We start from the raw sequence: 27784 nt of genomic DNA on the forward strand, positions 1-27784 counted from the left end.
TGAAAAACATCTTCACTGCCTTTCTGCTCTGTGCCCATCTGACAGCAGCTGGGATGAAATGTAGCCTCAGAACAGGATGTGACTGGAGTGCTCACATCTTCCAGCAGTGCAAGCCAGCCCAAAGAAAAGTAGATTTCATTAGGCTGTAAGGTGGACTCATAAACAAAAATCTTTTCTTGGCAATTGATGCCTCCATTTCTGTAACTTTTTGTTCTCTAAGCATGGATTTGAGCTGCTCTGTGCTGTAGCACAAGCTGCCAAATCATTGCCTGAGAAGTTAAGAAGCTTATCTGGCAGAGGTGAGTGCTCCTGCTTCTGAGCTAGCATCAGGTATGGAGAATAAAATACTGCTCCTTCAAATCTGAGAGCTGAGCTCCTTCGTCCTTGAGACATTTTTTTTCTTTTTTCTTTTTTTTTTTTTTTTTTGTTATTCACACCAGAGGCTAAATCTTGATCATGTTCAGTGTAATAGAGAGGTTGTATCTCTCCAAGAAGTACTCAATATTTGGTACAAGTCTTGTGGAATGAAACTTCCCTCCCTTCTCAAGCTGAAGTTTGCTTTTGTTTTCAAACATAAATTCCTGGAGTGCCTTTTGATGTGTGCAGCATGATGAGCAGAACATACAGTCTGGACAAACATAAGTACTGAAGTACATTGACTAAAAGCAGTTAAGAGAAACTAAGGCCTTATAGATTAAGTTATTTATAGATTAAATAAGTTTTTTGAAATAATTCTTGTCATTTCCCAGCTTATTTTTTGAATGAGTGCAAAATTTGTGCTGTTTGAAATTTAATTAGTAAGTGCTGTTTATATTTATGTATTTTTTGAGGTAACTTTTATCTAGGCTTGTTTTTTTCCTTGTTTTAAACTGTGAGTTTTTATTCCTCTATTTATATACATAATTCCATATTTATGTACTTAATTCCAAATGCAATGCCTGTATATTAGCTGAATAACTGGTGAAAAAATTGCTAACATAATGGTTCTCTGTGCAAGTACAAACAAGTAATATTTAGCATTTAATCCCAAGAATTATGTTCATATTTTAACAATTTTTCTATAACTAATGGAAAAACATATCTTCTATCTCAGAGTGCTAAAATATCTGTCTTCACAGTTGATAAAAATGTTTTATTAAGATGAGGCTCACAGCTAAAATGATTTGCTGCTTTTAGTCCTGTTATTTGTATATACATCTTACAGGTGACTAAGTTCAAGTGTATAAAATGAGCTAAGGCACGTGAATGGCATAAGGAGAAAATAACATTTTAATGTCTCTCTCTAAAAAGCTGATCTGTACGAGTCAGTGGACAAATTTTCTTTAATACTCGACATTTCAGTTATACAGCAGAGGTGTTTTGGTTTGTAGCTTTGAGGGGTTTTTTTCAGAACAGGAGATGAAAAGGTAACGTGTTGTAGATGATTTTGGTTAATATAGTTTTCTGATCTTTAGCCAGACATTTGCAAGAAGTTTCCTGCTCAAGAGGATTTCAATTTGTTACTAGCATTTCCTTATCACTCTGCAATAGTGTAATTTTCCATGCTATTTAAGTAAAGAGGACTGGCAGTACTGATGAAGGTCACATGATTAGGCCAGTTTAGTCCACTCACTCAAAAGATATTACATTAGGGTGCAAATAATTGTACAGTATTTTAAAAGAGTGACTCTATTTAATTTATAAGAATTCTGATATTACTGTGATGGTGTTTTTTTCATTTTTTACAAGCTGCATATTTATATCTCTGAAATAACGTATGAAATTATTTCATACATAATAATATTTAAATGAAGTGAGCCTACAAGAGAGGTGGAATGGGGATATATATATAAGAGCACATAGAGACAGAAAAAAGGCTTCAAACTGAAGTACAGTAAGTTTCAATTAGATAAGAGGAAGAAATTCTTCACTGTGAGGGTGGTGTGATACTGCAGCAAGTTGCCCCGAGAAGCTGGAGATGCCCCACCATGGAAGTGTTCAAGGCCAGGCTGGATTGGGGAAACCTGGTCTAGTGGGACATGTCCCTGCCCATGGCAGGAAAGCTGGAAGTAGATGAATGCCGTGTGACTGAGGGACGGGGCTTCAAAGGAGGGGTGCAAAAAGTAGGCCAAGCAAGAAGTCAAAGCCCAAGCAAAAAGAAGTTGGAGTTGAAGTCGCTGAAGTTGTTTATTGAAGCTGCAGTATTGTTCTCACAGGGCAGTTTTATACTGTTACAGCTCCAGGCAGCCACAGCTTTGAGCAAAAATTTCCCACTAGCTGCATATAGCCAATTGTTCACGTTACTTGGCAGCCTTACAAAACAACATAATTTCAAACACCTTGGTAGTTACATATACAGTTCTTTTCCCAGTTCTTTTTTAATATCTATGATTTCATTTCCCAGGGTCTGTATCTCACCAAAGCCAGAACAACCCATTCCATGAGCTCCTCTGTGCTCTCTGTTCTGTCCCCCATTTGTTGTCCCATAGATGATCTTTATGGTCCCTTCCAACCCAAACTATTCTGTGATTCTAAATAAGCACAATTAGCCATAAAGTGACTTCTTCCTCAAGTACATGATGAATGTGGTCTGCAGCAAATAATTAATAAAAAATGAAACACAATTTGATCAGAAGAAACTTTTGCTAAGTGAACATATTGTGTTCTGTTCTCTTTTCTGAAAACATCTTCACCTTTATAATAAGTATGGAAGACAATACAACGTAGAATTTGTCTTTTGAGGCATAGGTCAAACTGGAGACTAAAAGATGTTCTGCTACACAGACGATACTTTTTATAGCATTCTTCATTGAGTGGTGCTCGTGGATAGACATAAGAGATGATTTTACACACTATGTCACTACCAGAAATTGACTATAACAGAGGGAAGTGATCATAAGAATTGAACCCAAAGAGTATTTCATCATCTGAAACCTGATGGCTCTAATGATTCCAGTGCTGTGTTTGGGAGTAGAGGAACTGAATTCATGTCAACAAATATGAATATCAGAAGTGTCTCAGTAACTTAAATGAAATCTGAAATCAAGAAATAGCCATTCAGGGAGTGATTCATCTCATTCTGCAGTACGTGACTGAAACAGAGCAGGTGAAAACTGCTCTAAGGCTTCCTATTTTTCTCCGTGAACTGTAAAAGGAGATCTTGGGTGATTAGGTCAGGTGGTTACCTCAGAGTACCAAAGAATTGGAATGATTAAGGTAAGCAATGGCAGAAAGGTTTATTATAGCAGTGTGTGAGGCATAGCACCTTTTAAATAAGGTTTTTCAAGTCTTCAATTGAATTAGATGATTTTTCAAGAAACCAATTTCTTATTGTAGTCAGTTAATCTACTATGCATAAGATGAATGAATATTATCTTGATACCATTTATTGCCTTTTAAATTTTTTTTTTCATTTTAAAAATGGATTTGCCTCCTAAAACAGATTACCCTGCAGAAATAATTTCACTCAACAACATTTCAAAAGTTTCACACAATTGGTCAAGACACATGAAATAGAAAGGTTAAGAAGATAAATACCTGATTTCAAGGAATTGGTTTTAGCCTTTGTTTCTTATTCCTTGACACTTCCCATGATTTCCCTTGTACACACAACACTCTTAAGAATGTTGAAGAGTCTTGTGGGTAAGTGTGTAATTACAAAAAGAAAAAAAAACTACTGTGAACATGATGTAAAATGATATTATGATGTGTTACAAATTTAGGTTAAAATTCATTTCTTATACACAGAGCAAATGACCTGTACCTACTGAGTTGTCCTACCACAGGTCCAATCTGTTGGTCAATACTTGTGGGAGGCTGTTCCTATTATATAAACTCACCTTATTTAACATCAGGCAGAGGTGGGCAAAGGTGCAGCGATTCCCTGTAAACCAAAATAATTGTAAAGTATAGTCAATAGTGTAGGAGAGAGAATAAAAGAGAAAAAGAAACCAACCCAAAACAAACAAACAAAAAAACCAAACAGAACCCCCAAAACAACAACAACAAAACAAAAACCAGCAACAAACAAAACCTCACAAACCAACTCCAAGACATAACTGTCCCTGAACTTGGGAAAAGGTCTAGTAACAGAAGAAGAATATCAGAGAATTCTTATTTTATCTCTGCTTCACATTTGGTAATGGGGTAATAAAATTTATGTAGTCGTTATAAGAATGCATGATAAAGACAGGCATTTTAATTTCTGCATAAGCAATGCACATAAAATTTTTCACAAATACAGCTATAGTTTTGAATAACAATTAGAATTCATTAAAGCTCTTTTGATTGTTTTTTCCTCATATTTTTTCATCTTAATTAATGTAATACAAAAGGAGATTTTAAGCTCTAGTTAATTTGTTTTTCTCAGACTAAGGCACTTGTGCAAGCTTTTAGTGCATAAAAATATGAGGGGGAGGTGAATTGAAGAAGCAGTAATATTAATGCCCCTTGAATATCCCATTAAACATTTTTAAATAGATGCTTGGATCTTCTAATTGCCAATATGAAACTGTGTGAAGATTTCATATTTTATATACAAAGCCCCTTAACAGCTTTCTTTTTTCAAACTCTGACCATGCTAAACACTTGATATCCCCGAGGAATTTGCATAAAATGTCACAGCACTCTTCTGAAAAAGGGAATACAGACCCTGTGAACAAATTTATGAAGGTGTCTTGATGTTTAAAAAAGAAGATAATCAAGATTTAGAAGACATTTAGATGGATTAAAAACCTATCTATCATTGAAGCTAAAAGAATGAAGAAAAAAAAACTTTTTAACTCATAATGAGTGTCTTTTTCTAGCTTTCATCATAGATATATTAAGTAGTAAATTAGTATTTCTGAATTTAGTTAAAAATAAGTAAAGCTATAATATATTCTTATCTCTAGATATCCCAGAAGTGGTTGCATGTTTACTTCCTCTATTAAAGTGTAAAGCAGAAATGTGTTCACACTCTTCTATACAATTGTGAATAATCTTCTTCAAAATTTCCATGTTAGTTACATAAAGAAATACATAAATAAGTTATTCATAAACCAGATAATATGTTTTATTGATTTATACTTAGTTTAATCCTACTGTTTCCCAACTAATGCTGTACCAGGACTAGTGTACCTTAAAGGGAACAGAAAATATCTCAATTTGAAAACAAATAGATTGATGTGTTTCAACTGATTCCTTTGGGTTCTTCTCCTAAGGGTAGCTGCCTTTAGTGATAAAAAGGCCAAACCATGAGGGTGTTACCTTTCCTCCTAATGTTAGGATATTGAAAGTGATTCTTTCTATAATTTTGCAAATGCTACCTGGATCAGTTTTTTAGGGCCAGAGATTTTTTTGAGCTCATTGTTGAAAAAGAAATAGCATGTAAGAAAAGGAGATTTAGAAATCCTTTTTTGTTGTTGTTTTTGTTTCATTTCTCAGTTCATCCAATTTTCAAAGGTGCTTTACACATTTTTACTTTTTTTATTTCTGTTACCAGGATGGTCAGTTTTAACCTGAAAACAACTATCTTTTGAATGCCTCCACTTTACACAGTGGAAGTGTCTTCCAGGATTTTGTGTTGAGCCAGCCATTACCTGCAGGCATGCAGCAAATGTGGGAGTGCCATTGATGAATATGTGGGTCAGCCAAGGATCTGCTGCTGAGTGTGCCTTCTGACCACACTGCATAAATATGGGGTGTACAGAAATTGTGAGAAAAGGTTAGGTAACACAAAAAACCCCCCATGTGACATTAACAAAAGAATAAAAATAAGGAGAGGAAACCCACTGAAATTTGGCTGTGTGCTTGATCTGATGCTCTGACCTTTGCAAAAGGATGTATTATAACTAAATCTAGTAAAGTATAACTTCACAGTTTGCCTCTTGTATTAAAAGCTCCAGATATAGTGAAAGGAGAAAAGATCAGATGTGCAGTGCTAATGTTACTTTATTTTGGGTTTGGTATTGCAATATAAAGCATCTTCTCTTTCCAATGGCATGCTGTTGTGAAATTGAGGATTTTAGAACTCCTTAGCACCATGCAATGGAATTATTAAGATTTTTAGATTTTTTTTTATGTGACTGCAAATACAAAGGTTTTGTGGGAAAAAGAGTGAGTTTATCTAGGTGTTAAATATAATACTTTTAAGAGAAAGATCAATATGCACTTAATCCTCTAATAGTCAGAAATTATATTCTCTGAGCACAGTACAATACAATCAGAAGTGTTTTTTTGATAATTTGTATTAAATTTGCATATTTTATTTTCCTATTCTTTTTTTTTCAGTTCTCCAAAACATCCTTGTAATTGTTAGTTTGAAGATTTTTTATTTATTAATGTAAGAGATTTATAAGATTCTAATGTAAAAATAAAATTTAATATTATGGTTGGGGGGAGCATTATAACATGAATTTCTTATTCCAGCCTAAAATAAATTCTTTTTACAGTTTATTTTATTCTATTTCACATTTATTTATTAAAAAGTGTGTCAGTTTGGAAGGTAAGGATAATGACTTTTGAAATTACAGAATTAAGTGCAATATAAGTATTAATTAATGGTTCTTTTCCCCAATATAAATTATTTTAGAGGAACTATGCATTACGAGAAACCTGCCATATGTTGCTCAGATAGCATTAATCCTGAAGTCACATTATGAATAAGCAACACAATATTTTAAGATTGTTAAGCCTTGTTTTGAAGATGTATTTATGGGTTCATTCATACTATACTAGGCAGTTATTTCATTCTTTCCAGGGAAGTAAATGACTGTGAGGTTTGCTCTGTGCCACTGAAGATAACACAAGTTTTAATATGAATTTCAATAAAAATAAGAAAAGAAACCCAATAAAAAAGCATTCACAGCCTGGCTGATATCGAGATATTCCAAGTCTTCTATTCCATTTGATACAGTGCAGTCTCTCTTTTTATGCCTGTTATATAGTTGAATTAATAGTAGTTTAAAAAGCAATATTTCTAATACTGTAATTTCCAGGTCTCTGGGGTGTTCAGACAGGGAGATTAATCCTTCTTTTCTTCACTTTTTCTCTAGAGTTATTTATATAGAGCTACAATTATTTATAAAAATGCATTTCAACACTGTATGTTTTGTAAATACTAAGTAAATAAGTTTGAATTTGTTATCAATATTTCTTTTTTAGGCTGCCTGGAATTAAAAGAAGACACCATTGAAAACCTTCTGGCAGCTGCCTGCCTTCTCCAGCTCCCCCAAGTAGTGGAGGTTTGCTGCCATTTTCTAATGAAGCTTTTGCACCCATCCAACTGCTTGGGAATACGAGCGTTTGCTGATGCACAAGGGTGCACAGAGCTTATGAAGGTGGCTCACAACTACACCATGGTAAGGCAGTTTTGGGATATCTAAATTCGAATCTTGTGAGTCCTATATATCCTCTACAAGTAAAGATACAGTGTTAGGCATTGGATTGAAATTATTCTGCATTATATTAGGTATTTCTATGGAACTTCATTTCATAAGTGAAAACCATTATAGTGGTGATTCCTAAGAACTTCAGTGAAGTTACGACATTTGGCCTTCTATGATGGGTGCACTGTTTGCTGGGTCAGAAGGGTATATAACTTATTTAGATGCATGCTCTCATAGAGGTGATAATAGTAAAGTGTATGTAAATCATTATAATGCTCCTTATTCACTTTAGTTTAGCTTTAGGGAAGCTTTGTAATTGTCATTGTTCTGCATGGGAACACTATGAAGGGAAGTTTTGTTGGGTAGTTGGCTTGGAGTTTTTTGTCAAGAATTTTAGTCATCCTTTTAGTCATCTGTGAAGTAGATTAAGAAAGGAACTTCTATAAATAAGAAATTTTATCTGCTAATATTTAATATTTTTCTAGTTTCTTCTGACAGAACAGGTATGGAATTAATGTCAAAATTTAATCAGAAATAATGAAGCAGAAATATACTACTTATTCAGAAAATAAATTATATTGGTAGCCATTTGATTTTTCATAGTTTGACAAGATTAAAAACATCTGGCTCATTAAATTAAGCTTACATGAAGAGTAGATTATATGTAATTTAGGAGAAATAATGGTCCCTTTAGGTCTCTACTGAAATTATTATTGATGTAATAGAGCACATTTCAATGAATCTCTTTCTCTTGTTTAGCATTTATATCCTTATTTTATATACTCTTTTCTATAACTAATAACACATTACAATTCACAGGTTTAACTGTGTTTTTTTACCACTACAGTTCAGGTAGTTATATCCATGTTACACTTGTGGAGCAAGTTCGGTGATTTCTCTGTATTACAGGTCCAAGCTAGTCAGGTAAACCTTGGTATGTCAGAAGTAAGCTGTTAGAGAAGAATTCATATTATCTGCTTTTGAATGAAATTTTATTAGGAGTGAACAGATGTGTTTTTGAAAAAATCCAGCCTTCTATCAATATATTTCTTAGATATATGCATTACTTTTATATTTTCAGTTTGTTTTGTTATATGAACATGAGAAAAATAGAGAAAAAATTGATTTTAAAATTTTTTTAACTGTTTATGATTCTTTAAAATGACTTATTGAAATTTTTTTGTGTGAATTAAATTACTCATTATAGTTCATTTGAAGACTTGTGACTAATACATATCTAATGTATCACAAAGTTCACAAAGATCGGTGCCATGTCTCAGATATTGGGTATACGGTTTATTAATAGTTTATGCTGAGGTCTAAAATCTCAATTATGTGTAATGGGGAAATCACAAAAAAATGGCAGATCATAAAGGAAGTCAGTTGTAACTAATAAGCAAGCTCTGATTTATCTTCAAGGGCATTTGCAAGCATGCACAAGTCATGCTTTCTCTTTGTAAGGAAAACAGATAATTACCATGAAATGACAATATTTTTTTCTGACCCAGTGAAAACATAACCCTAAAAGATAAGCTTCATAGTGTGTGATATTTTCACAGGCTTTGTGTTACTTCATTTGAGTGTGAGTCGGCTCCCATCTAATTGACTTACTGTTTTGTGTTAACGTGTGTGGAAGACCAGTTCTGAGTGGGGAAGAAGTGCCTTATCGCCTATTTTCAGTACAGCACTTTCAATCAAAGAGAATCTACACAAGAGAAAAGTGATTAGTTCTTCTGCATGGATACATAACCAGGGAAAACTCACATGTTCAAGGAAGATACTCTGAGGGGTGTGATAGAGGAAAACCAGAGACTGGGAATATGAAGAAAGGGGAGGAAAGTGAGGAGCACAGGCAAAGAGCAGATGCATAGTCTCTGAGGTGGCAGAATGAATTATTTTTTCCTTCAGACTTCAGGACAGTAGTAGAGACTGTGATGAGGGCAAACAGAAAGCAGGACAAGAGGGAGTTTGTTAACAAACTCCTCCAATCTTATGCAGAGGACTTGAGGGGAAGTGCTTGCTAAAAAAAAGGATGGACAATAGTTCTCTCGCATTCCAGAGAATGTCAAGGTCCTTTCTTTAAAGCTTTTTGGGGTGCTCTTAAAAGGAGTTCAAAGTGGTGTATCTCTGTGAATCTTCTTCCATAGTGTTATTGCAAAAGCTTGTCATGAATGGGAAGGAACTGCCTTAACTCTGGAATCTCGTGCAGTTGTTTGCTTGAGACAAAAACCTCAAAGAAACAATAGTTCTGTACTGGTGTAGGAATGGGGAACAAGACAAAGTTTTCCAAATAATCTTGCAAAAATAGTTTTATAGGCATGTTTTTTATTATTGTGTAATAATTGTGAGATATGACTCAAGTTAAATCTAATCTTTGAATAATTTTGCTTCTTAGCTAATTACATAGTTGAAATTAAATATTCATTTATTCATTTGAAAAAAACAAGTAATAAAACAATAGCTCTCCGCCTGCATTATATCTGACAAATGTTATAAAACTTTTTTCCACCAATTACTTTTAAGTAGAAAGTCACAATTGTCTTCACAAAAGCATTCTAATGAAAATCAATATATTTTCAAGAAATATTTTGCTTCATTGAGTCTCCATAAATATTTTAGTTCTCATTTTTCATAGAAATCTACTTGCCTAGTCTCAGACTTGATATAAGTTCTAAATTTCACTGTTGTTATATAAGTTACTTTGTGCTTTCACGTAACATGTTATGAGGACAAGATATTTGAGCTCATAAACTTCTTTGTACTTAAGAAGAAAAAGCTTCTGAAGACCGGACCAATTAATTTAAGAATCCTGTTGACTGGAGATATATAATTTCAGACACGTTTTTTGTCACATTGAATAACTTTTATTTCCCTAACCACGAAATCTGTGAAAACAAAGAATACAAATTTTATTTGCATAGGACTTGCAGTAATGTCCCATCTATACAAATAAAATTTGTTAACTCTAAAGTTATATATACCTTTCCACGAGCAGAGGTATAATATCCCTGGTGTTTACTGGGATATTTAGCCTTAAGTGTCAAATATAAAATTAATAATTTGTAATGCAAAATCTAAGCAAGGAAGAGCAAATGTGATCATAGAAGAGGGGAGAAAGTGAGGAAATGAAGATAAGAAAAGCAATGAAGGAAAACCAGATAACATTTGAAAAATCCTAGAAAATACATTTGCCATATAGCAAAATATGAGATTTGTGGAAGAAAAGAGGAAGGCAGATGTCATAAAAATTTGGTGAACAATGAATGTTGGAGATTTCTGTGTTTGTGTTCCCTGTACTTTTTAGAAACGGAACTTGGATGGCAACATTTTAAATGAAAGCTTTACAAGGTAGAAGTTAATAAGAGAAAAAATGTAAATTGTCATTGGTTTCTTTTTTAGGCACATCAGATTTAATATAGTTTGTTTTATTTCTGAGGTATGAAGATGCCGTACCAGTGTTTTATGGTGTGATATTTTATATTTTTTAATTATTTTTAATGGATCTGCTAATTTAAATGGCAGCACAAATATCCAAGTCTCTTGATTTAAGGCTTCTGAACTTCTTAATTGCAATCTGGGTTGTTACTAGCTTGTCAGTTTCTGAAAGCTTTCAATCTGCAGAACCATATGTCTGATAAGTTTGAATTCCTAGTTTATTGCCAGAGTTAAGTTAGATGATTGTAGAATGAAATGCATGTAGGATGTCTTTAAAAAAAAATGTAAAAGCAGCAAAATTAAACATATTAATGAGCTGAAGCAAATGATTTTTTCAAGCAAGCATTTTTAGTGACAGTTCTTTAGTCTAGTTATAAGGGGCTTCATATATAGGGAAGCGAACCTCTAGTCTGCAATTTATCAGCTTGTCATAATTATCAGAAATTTCAGTCATACTGTATGGACTTATCTGTCTCTAGAAAACAGAGTGAAGTGTAATTTGAAATTGTGATGACCATCTCATTGTGATGCAATTGTTTTTAGAGTAGAAAATGTTTTCAAATATGCTCTAATTTGAATCATTGCTTGTTTATTGGTGAAGGTTTGTAATAGACCATACTAGATTAATAGACTCTGTGGCTTTAATGTACCATAAGCCCTTCTTACAGGAACTACTTTGGTGCATTGGTAAATATTGAAAGAGGAAAAGTATGTCATATTTTTCCCTAAAAAGATAATTGCAGTTTGGTTTTAAAGCCTGGAAAATTATTTTGAAAAATACTTATATGGGGTATGGTTTTGAATACAAATGCTTTCTTTCTCCTAGTAAAGGCCATGGTTCTGCTTGGGTTACAATGTACAGGTAATGTTTAGAAACTGAGAGTGTTACCTTACAGATACAGTACCAGATTTTTCATCTCATTATCATGCCATTTTACTTAAACCTGATTGCTTCAAACAGAAAATTGAAATACCTCATAGATACAGCTATTTAATCTCTCAGTGCTTCACCTCTTAGGAAACTTCACTTAAACCTCAGTGATCATTTTGCTTCTTGAAACTGCAGTTTAAGAGTTGAAATGATAGAGTTTCTTCCCTATTTTTATTTCACCATATTTCAAAATGAATTGCTAAGCATAAACTTGTAAAATCTTCAAATTATTTTGATACACTGAGAAGAAGAATGGCCATAAGTAAAAATTCCTTGACCAGGAGAACATGAATGAATAAAGTGATTGATATGTCTGTAACCCACTCATAATGTTAGCAATATAAACAACCCTAACATATGTTACAGTTGCAAGCTTGGGAGATGCAGAAGGCTTGCAAGTGCCTTTGAATGAAGTGGTAAGAGGTGTTTAGCTTCTCAGAGATGCAGTTCTGTGCTTTGCACTGCAAGGGTCATTAGTCCCAGCACAACAAAACATTATTCAGTCTTAATTAGGAGCACGTATCTCAGTGACATGTGCTGACTCTATATGGGTTCTTTAATTTACTGAGAATTCTGATTGTACTGCAGATGGAGAAGCCATTTCATTTAGTTGAAGTGAATGCCTTATGCAAATTTTTAATGATCTTTTATGGCGAAGAGCTTCAGTGATCATTTTATTAGTTATGTTTATTATCTAGGTTACAAAATTTCACGACAGGTGAAAAAAAACCTGTTGGGCTGGAGTGAGGCAGGAGTGATATGTAAAACTTTTCTATTTGCAACATTTTATCCTGAAGCATATTGAAATATTGTAATGATTTTCCATATTCAAATTAAGAAAAATATTATTGATATATTGATAAATGGTCAGAAGAGTCATTAATGAGTTATCGTTGTACATTCAGACATCAGAGTTTATTTCAGTGTTAGTTTTAGTATAGCTTTAACTGAAGTCAGATAACAAATGAGGCAAGAAAACTCTCTAGTATTGTAATTTTAAAAAATAATAGTTCTTTAGAGTCTTGGAAAGGAGTAGTGTTCCTCAATTTAGTGTTCCCACTAAATCACTCCAAACCATGCACTGCTCACTCCCTCCCCCTTCTCTCGCCCCCTCCCCCTGCAGCAGGACTGGAGAGGAGAACTGGAGACACAAAAGGTAAAGATCATAGGTTGAGATAAGAACAATTTATGGGATACAGCAATTAGACAGGAAAAGGAACACTAGCAGCAACAATAGTGTACAAATAATGAAGTGTACAAGAAGGAGGCAAATGATTCACATGTTCACCATGGGTTTCCCCCACACCAATACTCAACTGCTTCATCTGCCACACTAGCTGTCCTGGAAGGGAGCTTTTCCCAAGTCCCTGGAAAATGGTATGAGGTGGTATAGACTAACCTATAGGTCCTTGCTACCCCTCCTCTTGGCTGCTGCAACAATTAACCCTGTCCTGGCTGAACCCTGCCCTGGCTGATTAACGTCATATATGTACAGGGTCTTAAGGTTTCTTTCTACTGTTTAACATAGCTGACCACATGCTGCTCAATAGATACTGATCAGATAACAGGTTTTTTTAACTTCAAATTGTATTTTTTTTTGACCATTTTGACCTCTTCACCACCACATTGGTGACATATGGATAAACAGACAATGAGATGGATGGAAAGCTGACTGGACAGAGAGGCCCAGAGATCTGTGGTGTGTAGTAAAAAGTCCAGCTGGTGACCAACAAATAGTGAAGTTCCTCAAGGATAATTTTGGGGTCCAGCACTGTCTAGCAACTTCAGTAATTGTTAGCTGATAGGATGGAGTTCTCTCTCAGCAGGTTTGCAGATGTCGTCAAACTGGCAGGAGCAGGTGATTGATATGTTCGAGAACAAGGCTGCTATTTAGAGGGCATGCTGAAGCAATAGGCTAAAGTCACAGAATCATTACGGTTGAAAATGACCTCCAAGATGAACTCCTGCCTTTGAATAAATAACACCATACTCCCTAAACCATCTCAAAGTGCCACTTCTACTTATTTTTTTAATATCTCCAGGGACAGTGATTTCACCAGTTTATTGGAGAACTTGTTCCAATGCTTCAGCACTCTTTCAGTGAAGAAATTTTTCCTGAGCCTCCCTTCATGCAACTTGAAGCAGTTTCCCTCCACTTCTCCTGTCTCTAGTTGCCTGGAAGAAGATGCCAAACCTCACTTCAATACAAGCTCCATTCAAGTAGTTGCAGAGAACAATAAAGTCTCTCCTGAACCTTCTTTTCACCAGGCTAAACCACCCCAGTAACCCCAGTCAGTCACCCTAAGAGGATTTGTGTTCCAGACCCTTCACTGGCTTTTTTTGCATTATGGCCACTCATCCCCAAGCCTGCAGTGTTGCATGGGGTTGTTGTGACCTGAGTGCAGCACCTGCACTTTGACATGTTGAGCCTCACACCACTGGCCTTGGCCCATCAATCCAGCCTTTCCAATCCCTCTACAGAGCTTTTCTACGCTTCAGCAGATGACACTCCTGCCCAACATTTTGTTTCCTGCAAACTTACTCAGGATTCACTTGATTGCCTCATCCAGATCACCAATAAAGGTATTAAAAAGGCCTGGTCCTGCAGTTCAGCAAAGGGAAGTGCAAAGTCCTGCAATCTAGGGACAAATAACCCCATGCACTGCTACAGGCTTGGGAGCAACTGTCTAGGAAACAGCTCTGCAGAAAAGTACACCAAGTTTAGAGTAAATCAGCAATGTACCCTTTTGCAAGAAGGCCATCAGCATCCTGGGGTGTATCAGTGAGAGTGAGAAAGCTGAAGAAGGTGATCCTTCCTTTTTGGCACCCATGAGACCAAACACAAAGTGTTGTGTCTCCTTTTGTATTCCTCAGTACAAGAGAGACATGGATATAATGGAGTTAGTCCAGGGGAGATCACTGTGCTGGTTGGATGCTGGAAGTCTGAGGATGCTGGGCTTGATGAACCTGGTGTACTGAGGGAACACCTTACTGCTCCTGCATCTACACCACTGGGGGGATGCTGACAAGGGTCCAGACTGTTGTTGAAGGTGCAGATTAATAGGGAAACAGACATAAATTAAAATATAGAAAATCTTAATTGGATATTAAGATTATCGTTTTAGAACATTTGGAGTAATTAAGTGCTAGGAAAGTAACAATCACTGGAATTTTTGGGATCTGTTCTGATAGGTATTCAAGACATGACTGAAAATGTTGCTAAGTAACATGACCTAGTTAAGACATGTACTGAACAGGGACTGTGACTACAGGAGGTCACTTTGAAGCAAAATTATTCTGTAAGTCTATTAAATATATTTCCTGTATTTTTTTAGTGGTAGATCTGAGCTATGTATCCAGGGATGACATGAAACCAAAGTTCAGATTTTTTTTTTTTTTAATTTTACTTTCCAAGCAATGTGCAACAGATGGGTTTCCTGGAGCTAGCATTTAATTGAATTTTATTAGCAGTAAGCTATTGGTAGCATGTTAGCAACAAGTTAACAGTAACACACTGATATTTTAAAACATTCTCCAATTTTCTGTTTCTTATGCTCAGAGTACTAGCTTGGAGTAAAAACTTTAATTATATCTCTATTTAAAATGCTTCCTTGGTCTACATAGAAAGCTAATTTTAAAGAAAACAGGTCCCTTCACTTACTAGGTAAATTTTGATTTTTTGTTATTCTGATACTCTTTTTAAAGGTTGGTTTTTATAATATCCTTCCTCTTTCTAGCATCCCTTGGACAAGAAAAATTAAGTTGAAAATACTCCAAAGCCACAACAATAATTAAAATAAATAATATTATCAGAGATAAGAAATGAAAAACATTTTGGAACTTACAATCCAGTATCACTTATGCCTGACTGATATTTTTTGAGGTCCAGAATTTTCTCTATTTTACCCCTTTAAAGCCATACTCGTGATACACAAAAATGAACAATTGCTAAATGCAGCAGTGAAAACACAAGCAAGAGTGACAGAATCCTTGCCACTTTAAACTGAACCACAAAATTTGATCTTTTATTTCTCTTGATGACTTTCTTAAAATATTTCAGTAGCTTTTTTAAAATATAAGCTATTATTGCTATTATATGACTCCTACTCCCAATTTCTTTTTTCTTTTATTTTTTGAGAAGAAATTGTACTTTATAGATCGCCTTTCACACTTTCAGTATTTTTAAGATTCTTGTTTGAAAGCAGTAATCAGCACTTAGCTCAGTGTGCTGCTTTCATTTTAAGTTCTCCTGAGTACAGCTGTGACATAGCACGTTACAGTACCACTCCATCAAGACACAGTTGGAGAACAGGAAGGTTCAAGAGTGTTTCAAGAACTAGCATATGGACAGCAAGAGATAATGAATAGAAAATAGAAAAGACAACTGCTGGTAGAAAAATACTGTGAAATCTACAGGAAAATAGTTAAGGAAATAGTCTATAGTGCTTTAATCACAATTTGATGGCTTCACAATCACCAGGAACTTCAATTTGGCTGCCTAGATGTTATATTAAAAAGGTTAGTGTGGCAGAATTCTATATTATTCCTAGAGAGGGCTGCTCTGAAAAGCAGAGTTCTCAGCTAAATAACATTTTTACATTATACACAGGTATCAACTGTTCTTATAGTTTTAATTTGTTTTTCAAGTTTATTCTAGTTCCAGAAAAGTGAATATTCAGCAGCAGTGCTAATATCCCATTGAACAAATACCTTCTATGCTTTAGGCATGTATTTGCATACTAAGGGTACTCTGATAGGTCTCTTCTTCTTCATGTAGTAATTGTCTGTGAGGTCAGCAGATCCACATCTCAATCTCTCCTGTGAAGAATATATCAATTATAAATCCTGCTTTATCTGACTGAACTGTAGGTAGCAATAAACTACTGCTCTTAGAGGTATCTCAGGGCAAGCAGACTTAACCTAACAAGCTTTGGTGAGTGCCTAAAATCATCATGAATTTGTTCCCTTGTGTACAGAACTGTAAACATCAAGCTAAAAGAGCACACCAAAGACAGTGAATATTGGAGGATTTTCTTGCCATTCATGGAAAAAAGAAGATGAGAAACAAGGTAGCTGAATTTTGCAGCTGTAAATTCAAACCTTTGAGTCTGCATAGCAGTGTAGAATCAAATACCTGGCATTTTTGCATGCCTCTGGTAAAGTTAAAGGATGTGCCCCTGTACTGGGGATAAGCATTCTTTCTTTGTTTTCATGAAACTGTTCAAGGGTGGGTAAATAAAAGCCCTACATGAGTTCTTAGACTGTGTGTGTAGAAAATTAGTTGATGTCTAAATTTTCTGAAAATATAGTATGCATTGAATTTCCAGTTCAGGGGTACCAAGAAAGCATGACATAAGCTCTAAGTGCATTTTCTCTCTGCTATTCCCAAGAGTTTAGCATTGAGAAGTGGTCCTTTAAGGTAGAAAGAAGCCTCGCTATTACTCTCCATGGACATCTCAGACAACTAAGAATACAGTCTAACTGGAATATGCAGCTGGTGGGAGGTGAAAAAGAGCATTGGACAGGGTAATTGAACTGATACTAGTATGGGGAACTCTGGTGGGAAAAGCAAAAGAAGGAAAGATACAGGAATGAGACATGAAAGAATAGAGAATCTTAGTCCTTGGACTATAGTTGAAGCAAACAGACAGTATATGACCAGTAGAAATTTTACTCTGTAGAAACTCCATCACCAAGATTCTTTTCCCTGTTCATTGCTCTGCTTTCTGAAATCATCAGTAGCTTATATTGTTAAAATATCTTGAAAATATTCAGTCTGATCTTATCTGGCAATAATGTGTTCAGTACAATGAAGGGCAGACCTCTCATTTCTCTGTTGACTAAGAAAGAATTTGCAGTCATACAAAAATAAAATCAATGAAATCTCAAGGAATGCTATGTTTTTTGATACTTCCAGTACTGGGGGAAAAAAAAGATAACACTTCAGAATAGAGGTTAGACCTGGTCTTTCCTGAAGCAGGATAAGAAAATCAGGCTTTACAGTGTTCTGTCAATGTACAGGACCCCTTCAATACAATAATGACAGATGTTAGAAAATCTTCATACAGAGATATTGAGAAAATAATATCACCTGCAAGTGTTTCTTCCTAGACTGGAGGCAGAGGAACAAAAGAGTGTACGTTCTCACTTAACACCATTGATATTTAAAGAAAAAAAATCTTATTAATAGACAAGACTTTGGTCTTTCATTTTCATTAGCATGTTACTCCATCCTGAGACTTTTTATATGCTGTTCCATAAAATGCTTCATTTTATTCACATTCAGAAAACTTCTTGTGGTATTGCAAACTTTCAGAAAGTTTTTTCTGTTGTGGAAACATCACAACCTTGCCTTAATAAAGACTTGGGTGACTAGATACAATGATCTGTAGCTGATAACACAATGACAATACAACTCACTCTAACACAGACAGCGTATGACAAGCCTTGGTACAGGCTGTGGGTCAGCAAGCAAGAGAAAAGCAAAACCTGATGCTGCCAGAGAGTTACATCATATCATCACGGACTGATTTTATTTGTGGCCTGTGTGACACCTGTCAGTAACAGGGGTTGGGACCAGAAGGGCAGGGGAAGGGGCACATTGCTGTGCTGGCATCCAACACTGAGCTGCAGAAATTGCTGCATATCCCCATGCTCCACGGTGTCAGCTCACATTTAGGGCCAGCTTTGGTAGCTGGAGCTGTGTGTGGGCTGTAGGTGTGGGAGTGTGAAGCTTTTCCTGACACAGCTTACCCACTGCTTTGGTTCAATTATTAAATAGAACTTTGCAGCATCACACTGTCTGGTGCTCTTTCTCCCTGCCCCCTCCTCCTTGACAACTGTTCATGGTGAATTTTTTTCTTGGCACCAAGAAATAACAGATCATCTCATATTGATTAGAAAACAAAAAAAAACCAACATTTTTTTTTCTTAATGGAAACATGGAACATAAAAACTATTACATTTTTGTAACTCATTTAGACTTAGATGTTTTAAAGACATTGTAATACAAGATAGCTACAAAAGAAACCTATATAGGAAATACTCAAAACTGAATATGTATCGACTTTTATCTAAAAATAATAAAAAGTTTTCTATAAAAATTTTTATAGAAAATCTGAACAGCTACATTGGATCTGCTTTTTTTTCTCACAACCTGTTCTGAAAAAGAAACAACAAAACTATGCAGCAGCAATAAGTTGTGATTTTTATATGACCAACATGTAAAGTGCAGGGAACTAGTCCTGGAAATATAGCTGCACATAGTGAATTACATAATTTCCTTTTTTGCCTCTCCCTGTCTTTCACAATAACATTAATTTCTTTCACTTTCCCTGCGTCCTTCTCCTCTCCTTCCTCCCTTGCTCTGTTCCTTCCACTCTCTCCCTCCTCCTTCCGACTCCCCTATGTCCCTTCTCCTCCCTCTTTCTCTTCCTGCTTTCCTGCCTTCATGTCCTTGCTGCTTGCTGCTTGCTTTCCTTCCTTCTTTCCTTCCTCCTTCCCTCCTCTTTGATTTCCCTCCTTTACTCTCTTTCCATCCATGATGGGTTCCACCCAAAGTAGACAGACCCTCAATACTTGTCAGTAGTAATTCTGTTCCACACTGAGAATATATAATGAAAACCTTAGAAATTATCTGGAAAGGCAGTAAATATTGAGAAATGATGACAATATATGTTAGCTTCACTGTTCAGGTATGCTGTTTATTCATAAGTATGTATATATATTATATAAATATGTATTTATGTACATATATAACACATAACCTATATTATATATAATTATGGTTGTCAGGTTCAATGTAATGTAATTTTAATTATGAAGGCCTTGATACTGTGTAAGCACTTCTCAGCAATAACAAAAACATCCCTGTGTTATCAATGTTGCTTTCAGTATAAATGCAAAAATCATAAAAATGTTTCCCAAATATTCTGAAAATGTAACCAATGCTGACATGGAATGATAGCAGTAATTATTGTTGCAAGTGTTTATATTTTCTAGGGAATGGGAGGCTTCTATCAATTCAGCATTCCCCTAGGTAGAGAAGACATTTTTCAATTAACAATTATAGCTAATCCTTACTCCCATGAGGATTTGGAATCTGGAGATTCTTTTTATTTTTTCATTATCAGGCTTCTTTTACTACTTTATGATCCCCCTTGCATGTAACCCCACTTTTGTGACATCCATCCACTTGCAGCCTAGCAGCAAAGAGCAACTGTTCTAAAGAATAAGATGAATGGCTCAGAAATTAAAGGAGAGAAGAAAGATGTGAAGACGAAAAAAACCTCTTTGTTTGAGTGGTTCCTTTAAATAACTTCTAATCTTTTGGAATTGCAGTTCCAAAAACCTCTCTGAAGATGACTGCTTCTGGATTACTTCAAAAATTAAAACATGCTTCAAAAGAAGATGAATCAGTTGGTTCTTAGAAGGAAATAGCCTTACTTGATTTTGAGATCATTATCACATCTAGCACTTTAAAAAGTATTTTGAGTAGCAAAAAATAATGTAATTTAAACAGACATAATGTCATTAGAGTCATTAAAGCTAATGTCTGTTTATATCAGCTGGCAAACACATAAACTTCTAGAAGCACCCTATTAAGATTGTTTCAACTATTTTTAAGGGTATTGCACAAACCTTCATGACTCTCCTTATATTGTTTCTTTACTTGAAACCCCTGGAATTATTTGTTCATAATATTGCCATATTAATATCATACCTGGTGTTAACCTGTTTACCAGTGTATTTTACAGGGTTGAGCATATAATAATATGGCATAATCTGAGTGTCCTCCATAAGGAAACATTATTAAGAGCAGGGTGTAGAGAATTTTGTGAATATTTCTTGGTGCATTATTATGGGATGAAAAAATTGGAAAATCTATCACTTAAAACTGATGTTGTTAAAAAACAGAACTTAAAAGGATATTCTGTATGGCTGAAGTGCCCATAATAAAAGACTGACAGTTGACTCAAGGTTAAATATAATTTACTTCAATAATTACTCAAAAATACTCAAGCCACTGAAGATTAGACTTAATATGAAGTAGGTGTGTTTCATTCTCCCCTAAGTCATTGTCTTGGAACACTAGAATTTTCAACTTCAGTATGAATTCATAGTTACTGAACTCTCATTACTTGTCATAGGCTTGACTGAAAATTTAATGCTCAGCTGAAATTGTAAGTCATGGCAATTGGGTATTTAAATTCTTTTTTTCCAAGAGTTCATGTTTGCTGTCAATATTTTTATTTTATTCTTAGAACTCCCCCTGGTGGATCATGTAAAATCTAAACAAACTCTAAAGAATATGCCTCTAGAGGCTAATTTTACAATTTTCAGTACTAAGAATATTTCAGTTACCATGTTATTAATATATGCTTTATTTATCTTGATAGTATCTATATATATTACTTAAGTTGATATTAATTTTCAGAGAATCTCTGAGGTTCTTTGCTTGTCTATAATGTGGGTGTCCTCTAGCATAAAAAGGAGAGTATATTAAAAAACCCCAAACCCAAATAAAACCCAGTTCCAATAAATTGAACAGTCTAAAATCTGTCAAAGATAAAAGGATTGTCAGGGCATTCATGAGAAATACCAGCCATGAAGAATTACCTGGTCTGGTTACTTAACACTAACATTATTTTTAATGTGCCCACAAGTGAGTTAGTTACATACCCTAGGAAAAAAAAAAAAATGAAGGGTCTGAATTTGAAATTATACTCTAAGTAAGAAGGACCAAGAGGGGAATGCTAGAGCACAGGAAACTGTAAGGGACAAGAAATATCATAGTGATATGTAATTATTTATGTACTCAGGTTAAGACAGAGCAGGTAACTGGAGAAGTCTTTATTTAATGTGTGAAACTGGATTTTATACAGATAGCAACAAGTTGATTATTGTGAATGTCTTCCACAAGTATGATACCATATGGCTCATTCATTAAAGGAAGGAAGTGAAAAGTAGTAATGGTAAATGGAGTGGCAGGCAGGTAAATAATAAGAATTAGCAATTATCAAAGAAATTCTGATAAATTGAAAGTGTAAGAATGATAAAATAGTGAAAAGTGTCTGTTGGAGACCTGTAGAACTAGACTTCTAAAGAAATTCTGTTGTTTTTCAAGTTGTAGAAATGAGAGATTTTACGAGGGATTGTCATTATGGAAGATTTGGAGATGTAAAAAATGTAGTAGGTAAATATTGCTAGTAAAAGTAGGAGCCAGCCATTTCCAGAGATAGTAGTTTCCAGGTTTCTTTAACAAATAATTAAAGGCAAAGCAAAGTCATGACCTCATGGTTTGAGAGCATCATTGAAACATTTGTTCTTAAAGATAAAATTGATTCATGTGATGACTTTACATAAAAAGAAGGATAAACAAAAAATGAGTAGCACTTAACAGTCTTGATTGCAAAAGTAAAAAAAATATTATAATTTATTAGTCAACTTGGCCAAATAGTTCTCAAAACCAAGATGGTGAGGAGATCAAGATCTTTAAAATCAAAGGTATAATATAAAATTAGGTATAGAACTACTGAGATTTTACATTCCCATAGAGAAGCAAAATGCTTGCAAAGAGGATTCTAACCAAATAAATAATTTCCATCAAACACGAACCCATAAAAAAAATAAAAATGTGCTAAGAACATATAAATTATGAAAAAAATCAGTGCAGAAAAACTAGAAATCAGAAAATACAGACATACAGTACAAAGAGCCAAGAGCATATTTTAATGATTTCTTTTCAACAAATGCAAGGAAAAAATATCAGATTTTAATTGCTAAATCAAGAAAATAACAGTGTAATTGCAGTGAGATAGTGAGTGTATCTGCCACTAATTGTATAAATGTCATGAAACTTAACAGAAACATGAATTTGCTTATAATAATTACACTAGTTTCCCACATGTGGACCAGAGCAGGATGTGCTTCAATGAAAACTGAAGTTCTTTAAGGGAAATTTAGCACAATAAAAATCAAGGTAAAACTTGGTAAAACTTCAAAATATATGCTAATGATACATGTACATATATGTGTTTATGTAGGTACATATGTTTCTATATATCTATACATATCTATAGATATACAGATATATACTCAAATATCATAATTATAAATATATATATGTATGTATATATATATATGTGGAATAGATAAAGAACTCCCTTCTGTGTCAGTCTGGTGGTGTGGGAAACAAAAACCAAAAACAAGCTAATCTCTGGATGCAGTTGTGGATTTTGTAATATTTTGTATAATTCTCATATTACCATTTTTAAATAGCGCTTGACATTTGGAGGGTGTGAAGCTGGGAGACATAGAGGATTACAGGACAAGAGAAAATATCTTGCAATAAATATCTTAGAGTGCTCAGGCTGTTTCAGCTTATTAAAAAGAAAAGAAGACAGGGTTCTTGATGACAGTGTATCTCCACAGGGAGAAACTAGTGAGAACTAAAGAGCTCTTTAATCTAGTTGAGAAATCTTAGGAAGAGCCAATTCAGTTTAGATTAATTGGAAATAAAGTACTTTTCCATCAACAAGATTGCTTAAACACTGGAACGAACTGGGATAACTGCAGAGAAAAGCATTGAATTCTCCATCTCTAGGTATTTTCATCTCAGGATTGAATATGTTTGAATAAAATTGAAATAAAGCAGAAATTATTCTTAGTTGCAGAGTAATTGGTGGACTGCATATGCAGAATATATTTGATATACAAAAACACCCAGATGAATGACCTAACTAGTTTTCCTGCCTTTAATTCTAAATATCTGTGTCATGCTAATCTGGTTTTTTTGTTGTTGTTAGTGCTTGATATTTCCTGCTAGAAAGGTACAACAGAGGAGCAGGCTGCCATTGTGTTGTCATGAATACTGAAAATGAGTGAAGGGAAACTATGTGGGACAAAGGCCAAGTTCTCTTTAACAGGTTGCTCAGCAGGGGGAACATTTTAGAAGTTCATAATGTCCTTAGAGAAATTTTGCTAAGCAAGGAATCCACAGAGAAGATAGGAAATTCCTTAGCTCCGGAGGAAGCTAAAGCTTAGAGGCAGTGGATTTTTTTCAGGGCATCCCAGAATATTCTGAGTCAGAAGGGACCCACAAGAATCATTAAGTCCAATTCCGATCCCTTCAAAGGACCATTCCCAAGAGTTACACCATGTCCCTGAGAGCACTGTCAAAGACTCTCTTGAATTCTTCAGGCTGGTGCTGCGACCCCTTCCCTGGGAAGCTGTTCCAGTGCCCAGCCACCCTCTGGGGCAAGAACCTTTTCCTGAAATACAACCTGAACCTCCCCTGACATACCTTCAGACCATTCCCTGGGTCCTGTCCTTGGTCACCACAGAGAAAAGACTTGCAGGAGGTACATAGAATTTGTTGTGGAGTAATACTTGGTTGCAGTGTGCCCACTAAGGGAAAGATGCAAGGAATTTAACCTCAGTGCTCCAGTGATTCTGGAGCCTATCCTAATATCTAAGTATTCTTTTGAAACCTTCATTGTCAAGGGTCATGTGGGTATGACATGCACACATAACTCATGTAGTCTTAAATAAACTTAAATAGACTAAATATCTTAGTTTGAAAAATAATTTAATATATGGAATAAAAAAAAAGCTGAACAGAAATATGTGAATTCATGTAAATTCCCATAAGGATGCTAGCTATCCAGGAAATGAAGGATTGATTTATATAAGTAAAATGTCAGTATTTCTGATACTGGAGAAATGAGCTACTTACATGTCACACATTAGCAACTATCCAAGTTTAAATTCAGATGATTAGTAGTTTACATGAGATGCTATACTTCTATCTGCTACCATTGTATCCCAGTGATAATACAGAAGATTTTCCTTTCCATTTAAGAAAGAATACCGAGATTTGTTTGCAATAACATTTCTCTAGGGAGAATTTATAAAAGACAACGCATCCAGGGGATTTGCTCTAAGAATACCTAAAACTTCCTTTTTTTCTTGCATAGTTGGGAATTTATCTTTCTATCTGAAAATACAGACAGGTTAAATGTGTACAATATGCAGCATCATTTAAACAAAACTTCAATCCTTTTACAGAATTCAGATGGTAAATTTGGCTTATTATTAACCTAATAGAAACAATGATAATTCTTTTTTTGTGTGTTTTGTTTCTGTTAATGTCTTTAGACTCTTGTATCTGGAGCTGAAAAGCACTGTAGAAAATGAGACAACATTAGACTACCAAAATTTCCTGATACTTCTAATATGTTTAAATAAATGACATGGCAGTAAAAAATGCATACAACCCACATCTAATTTTCAGTTTTCTTTGCAAACATAATTGTCAGTAATGAATAGCCTTATCCCAATTAAAAAAAATATTAGTTCATCCATGAATTCATACTTACACCAGTGCACACTTATTATTCACCTTTTAAAATTCAGAATATAAATGAAAAGCCAGAGTTAGCTTGCATGACTTGGTCATGTTAATCTTGGTTGTCTGGTCTAAGCTTGGTTTCCAGGCCTCTTCTGTCATCAGTGAAGAAATAGAAGGTTCTCCAAAGGATATTTAAATATCCTCTGTTTTCAATCTCACAGTAGCAGTAGCTAGTTAAAGATCAAATATGAAACAATTCTTTGTAATGAATATATAAAATGTGTTTTCCACATCCTCATTTATGGAGACGAGTGAGAACAACTTGTTCCTTTCTCACAGTTCATTCAACTCCAGCATCCAGATCAGGGATATGTAACCAGCCACCAGCCAGATGTAGCCCCATTGCTACAATATTCAAATTTCACTGTTTAGATAATTTTGTAAATGTAGAAATGTCCTAAACATCAAAGACAAGCTCCTGAATTGTGCTCCAGAGACCAGATACTTAAAAAGTTGCCAAAGTATTTAAATTACTTTTGTTGCTTTCAGATTTCAGTGGAAAAGGTCATCCTTTCAAACAAACACATTAAATTCTAGTGGTGCATACAGTTCCACATAAACAAGGATAGTTACTCCATTTGCATTAGTTGAGTAAGCAGTGATTTCTCATTTGCTATAGTGATTTAATATTTCTTCAGCACATTTATTTGTTTTGTTAGGGAGCAGGTTGTAATTTCATTTATCAATTCCTTTCATAATAGGAAAACTATCACGGATTGATTTAAGAAAAGTGAGATATAAACATTGTCATGTATAATACATTTTCTTCATTGATTAAGCTTAGAATAAAAAATATCCTTTTCATTTCCATTTAATTTCCATTATATGTCCCTTATATATCTTTATGCAGCACACTCTTGTTAATAAGAAACATAAAATAATTGCACATCTTGCAGATTTGTTTTAGTCTAGCCATTGGCTAACATTTGTATTTATTTAGCCTATATCTTCTTTTTTTCAGTATGACAAATGTTATATGCTTTATAATTATGCAAACTTTATCTGGCAGGTTTCTAGCCTGCTGAGATTAGAGATGCCTAGGTTGGGAAACCTTCAAGAAGGAGACATACAGGTTTATTTAGCTACTGAATGCAAGAGACAAAACTGTTCATTAGTTCTTGTTAATGTAGATTTAATAGATAAATGTGAACAAGAACTTATTTCCTAGTGTTTCATAATTTTCTTTCTCATCTTTTAGATTGTGATCTGTTCTAGGTGGTGCTGCTTTAATGTGATGGCACTAGCAAAACATTTTATTTTTATGTTGCCCAGTGTTTAATTTTCATTTCTAAAGTGGCACCAAATGAAATTTTAATGTAATCACATATGTGGAGTATTCTGTGCAAGATTAAAGGTGGTTCTTTGTAAGTAAAGGAATGCTGGAATGCTGTTCAATTTTTTTTCATTTACCTAATTATTTATGTTATGGAAACAATCTGTGGTCTTGGAGCAAAGCTTAGGCTTTTGTGTCCACTGGAATACTTTATCATCATCAGAGTCAATAACGAATAAGGACTCTTAAGTTCTTCTACCTTATTCTGTGAATACATCTTAATTAAATTATTAATTTTAAAACTGCTCTTTGGAAGGTCACAACATTTCTTTTTATTAGTATTTTTATTTTAGCTCAGCAATTAGTTAATTAGGCTAGTATATCTTGATAAATTAATTATGAAAATGTCGATGAAACTTATCTGTCTGAACCTTCTCTCATCAGCACATTTCCATCAATGTCTGTCATGTTTTATTTCTTTACATCTGTGTTAGAATTCTATAGTCTTCCCTGCTAGCAATGAGTTGCCTAGACAAGACTGCTCAAGAAATTAATCTGATGTGATTTATGAAATAGATCCTACTGAAAAAACATTATATTAAAAGTAGCAATATTTTTCACCTATTTTCATAATATCATTTTGAGGTCCTGTCAATTCTGAGATGTTATTTTAAAATTCTTATGATTTAAATTGATCTTTCTAAATACAAAGTTTGACAGGCACATTGTACCCTTTGGCATAAATACCGCTGTTCTTGTGTACTGATGATTGCAGAGAATTGCAGAGAATCTTTTCCGTTTGTAAAACTAAGCTACATCTGGGCTTATTATGTATCACTTCCTATTGCAATTAAGGAGTTGTGATTTTTATTTATGCTAGTTAAATTAAAAAAAAAAAAAGAAATGTAAATTGGCAAAGTGTGTTTGTTTAAATCTGCAGTTTCACAAAACCAAATTTTGCCAGGGGCGCTGGTAGTTCAGTATAGCCTAGTGCAAAATCTTAAATACGTCTAGATCTGTCAGATTTTTGTTGTTGTTGTAAGAGCAGTGTTTTGTGCTTAACAGTAATATAATTTTTAGAAGGTGAAGTGCTGTGCACCAGTAACATTAACTAAAGAAACATCCCTCCCTTCAAACCCTTTCAGCAGGGTTATATCTAGCCAGTGTAGCTGCTGTTTGCAGTAGGGTTAAACAAAATACAGTAAAGCCTGAGGATGCTGCTATCACAGCCAGGCAGGAAAGGAAATTGCTTTTCTTCAAAATACAAAGGTTAATGAGAATTAATCGTTTCACTTGTGTTTCATTAAAGACTTTCCTAAAGGTAGTGTAGTCTAATTCCCTTCTTCTGTATTCTACATTGAACTAGGTTTTTAAGACTTTAGTTAAAA

At 34.5% G+C, this 27784-nt stretch overlaps 1 protein-coding gene across 1 annotated transcript in view; it reads left to right on the forward strand.

Annotated features, from left to right (window-relative positions):
• The window catches only part of KLHL1 (kelch like family member 1), a 190584-nt gene that overhangs the window by 77237 nt on the left and 85563 nt on the right, over positions 1-27784 (forward strand). The window contains exon 4 of the mRNA XM_064713523.1: positions 7123-7319. Coding sequence (XP_064569593.1) covers positions 7123-7319 — 197 coding nt within the window. The remainder of the gene's footprint in view (positions 1-7122; positions 7320-27784) is intronic.

This window comes from Zonotrichia leucophrys, chromosome 1 (genome assembly GCF_028769735.1).
Source record: "Zonotrichia leucophrys gambelii isolate GWCS_2022_RI chromosome 1, RI_Zleu_2.0, whole genome shotgun sequence".
Lineage (NCBI taxonomy): Eukaryota > Metazoa > Chordata > Aves > Passeriformes > Passerellidae > Zonotrichia > Zonotrichia leucophrys.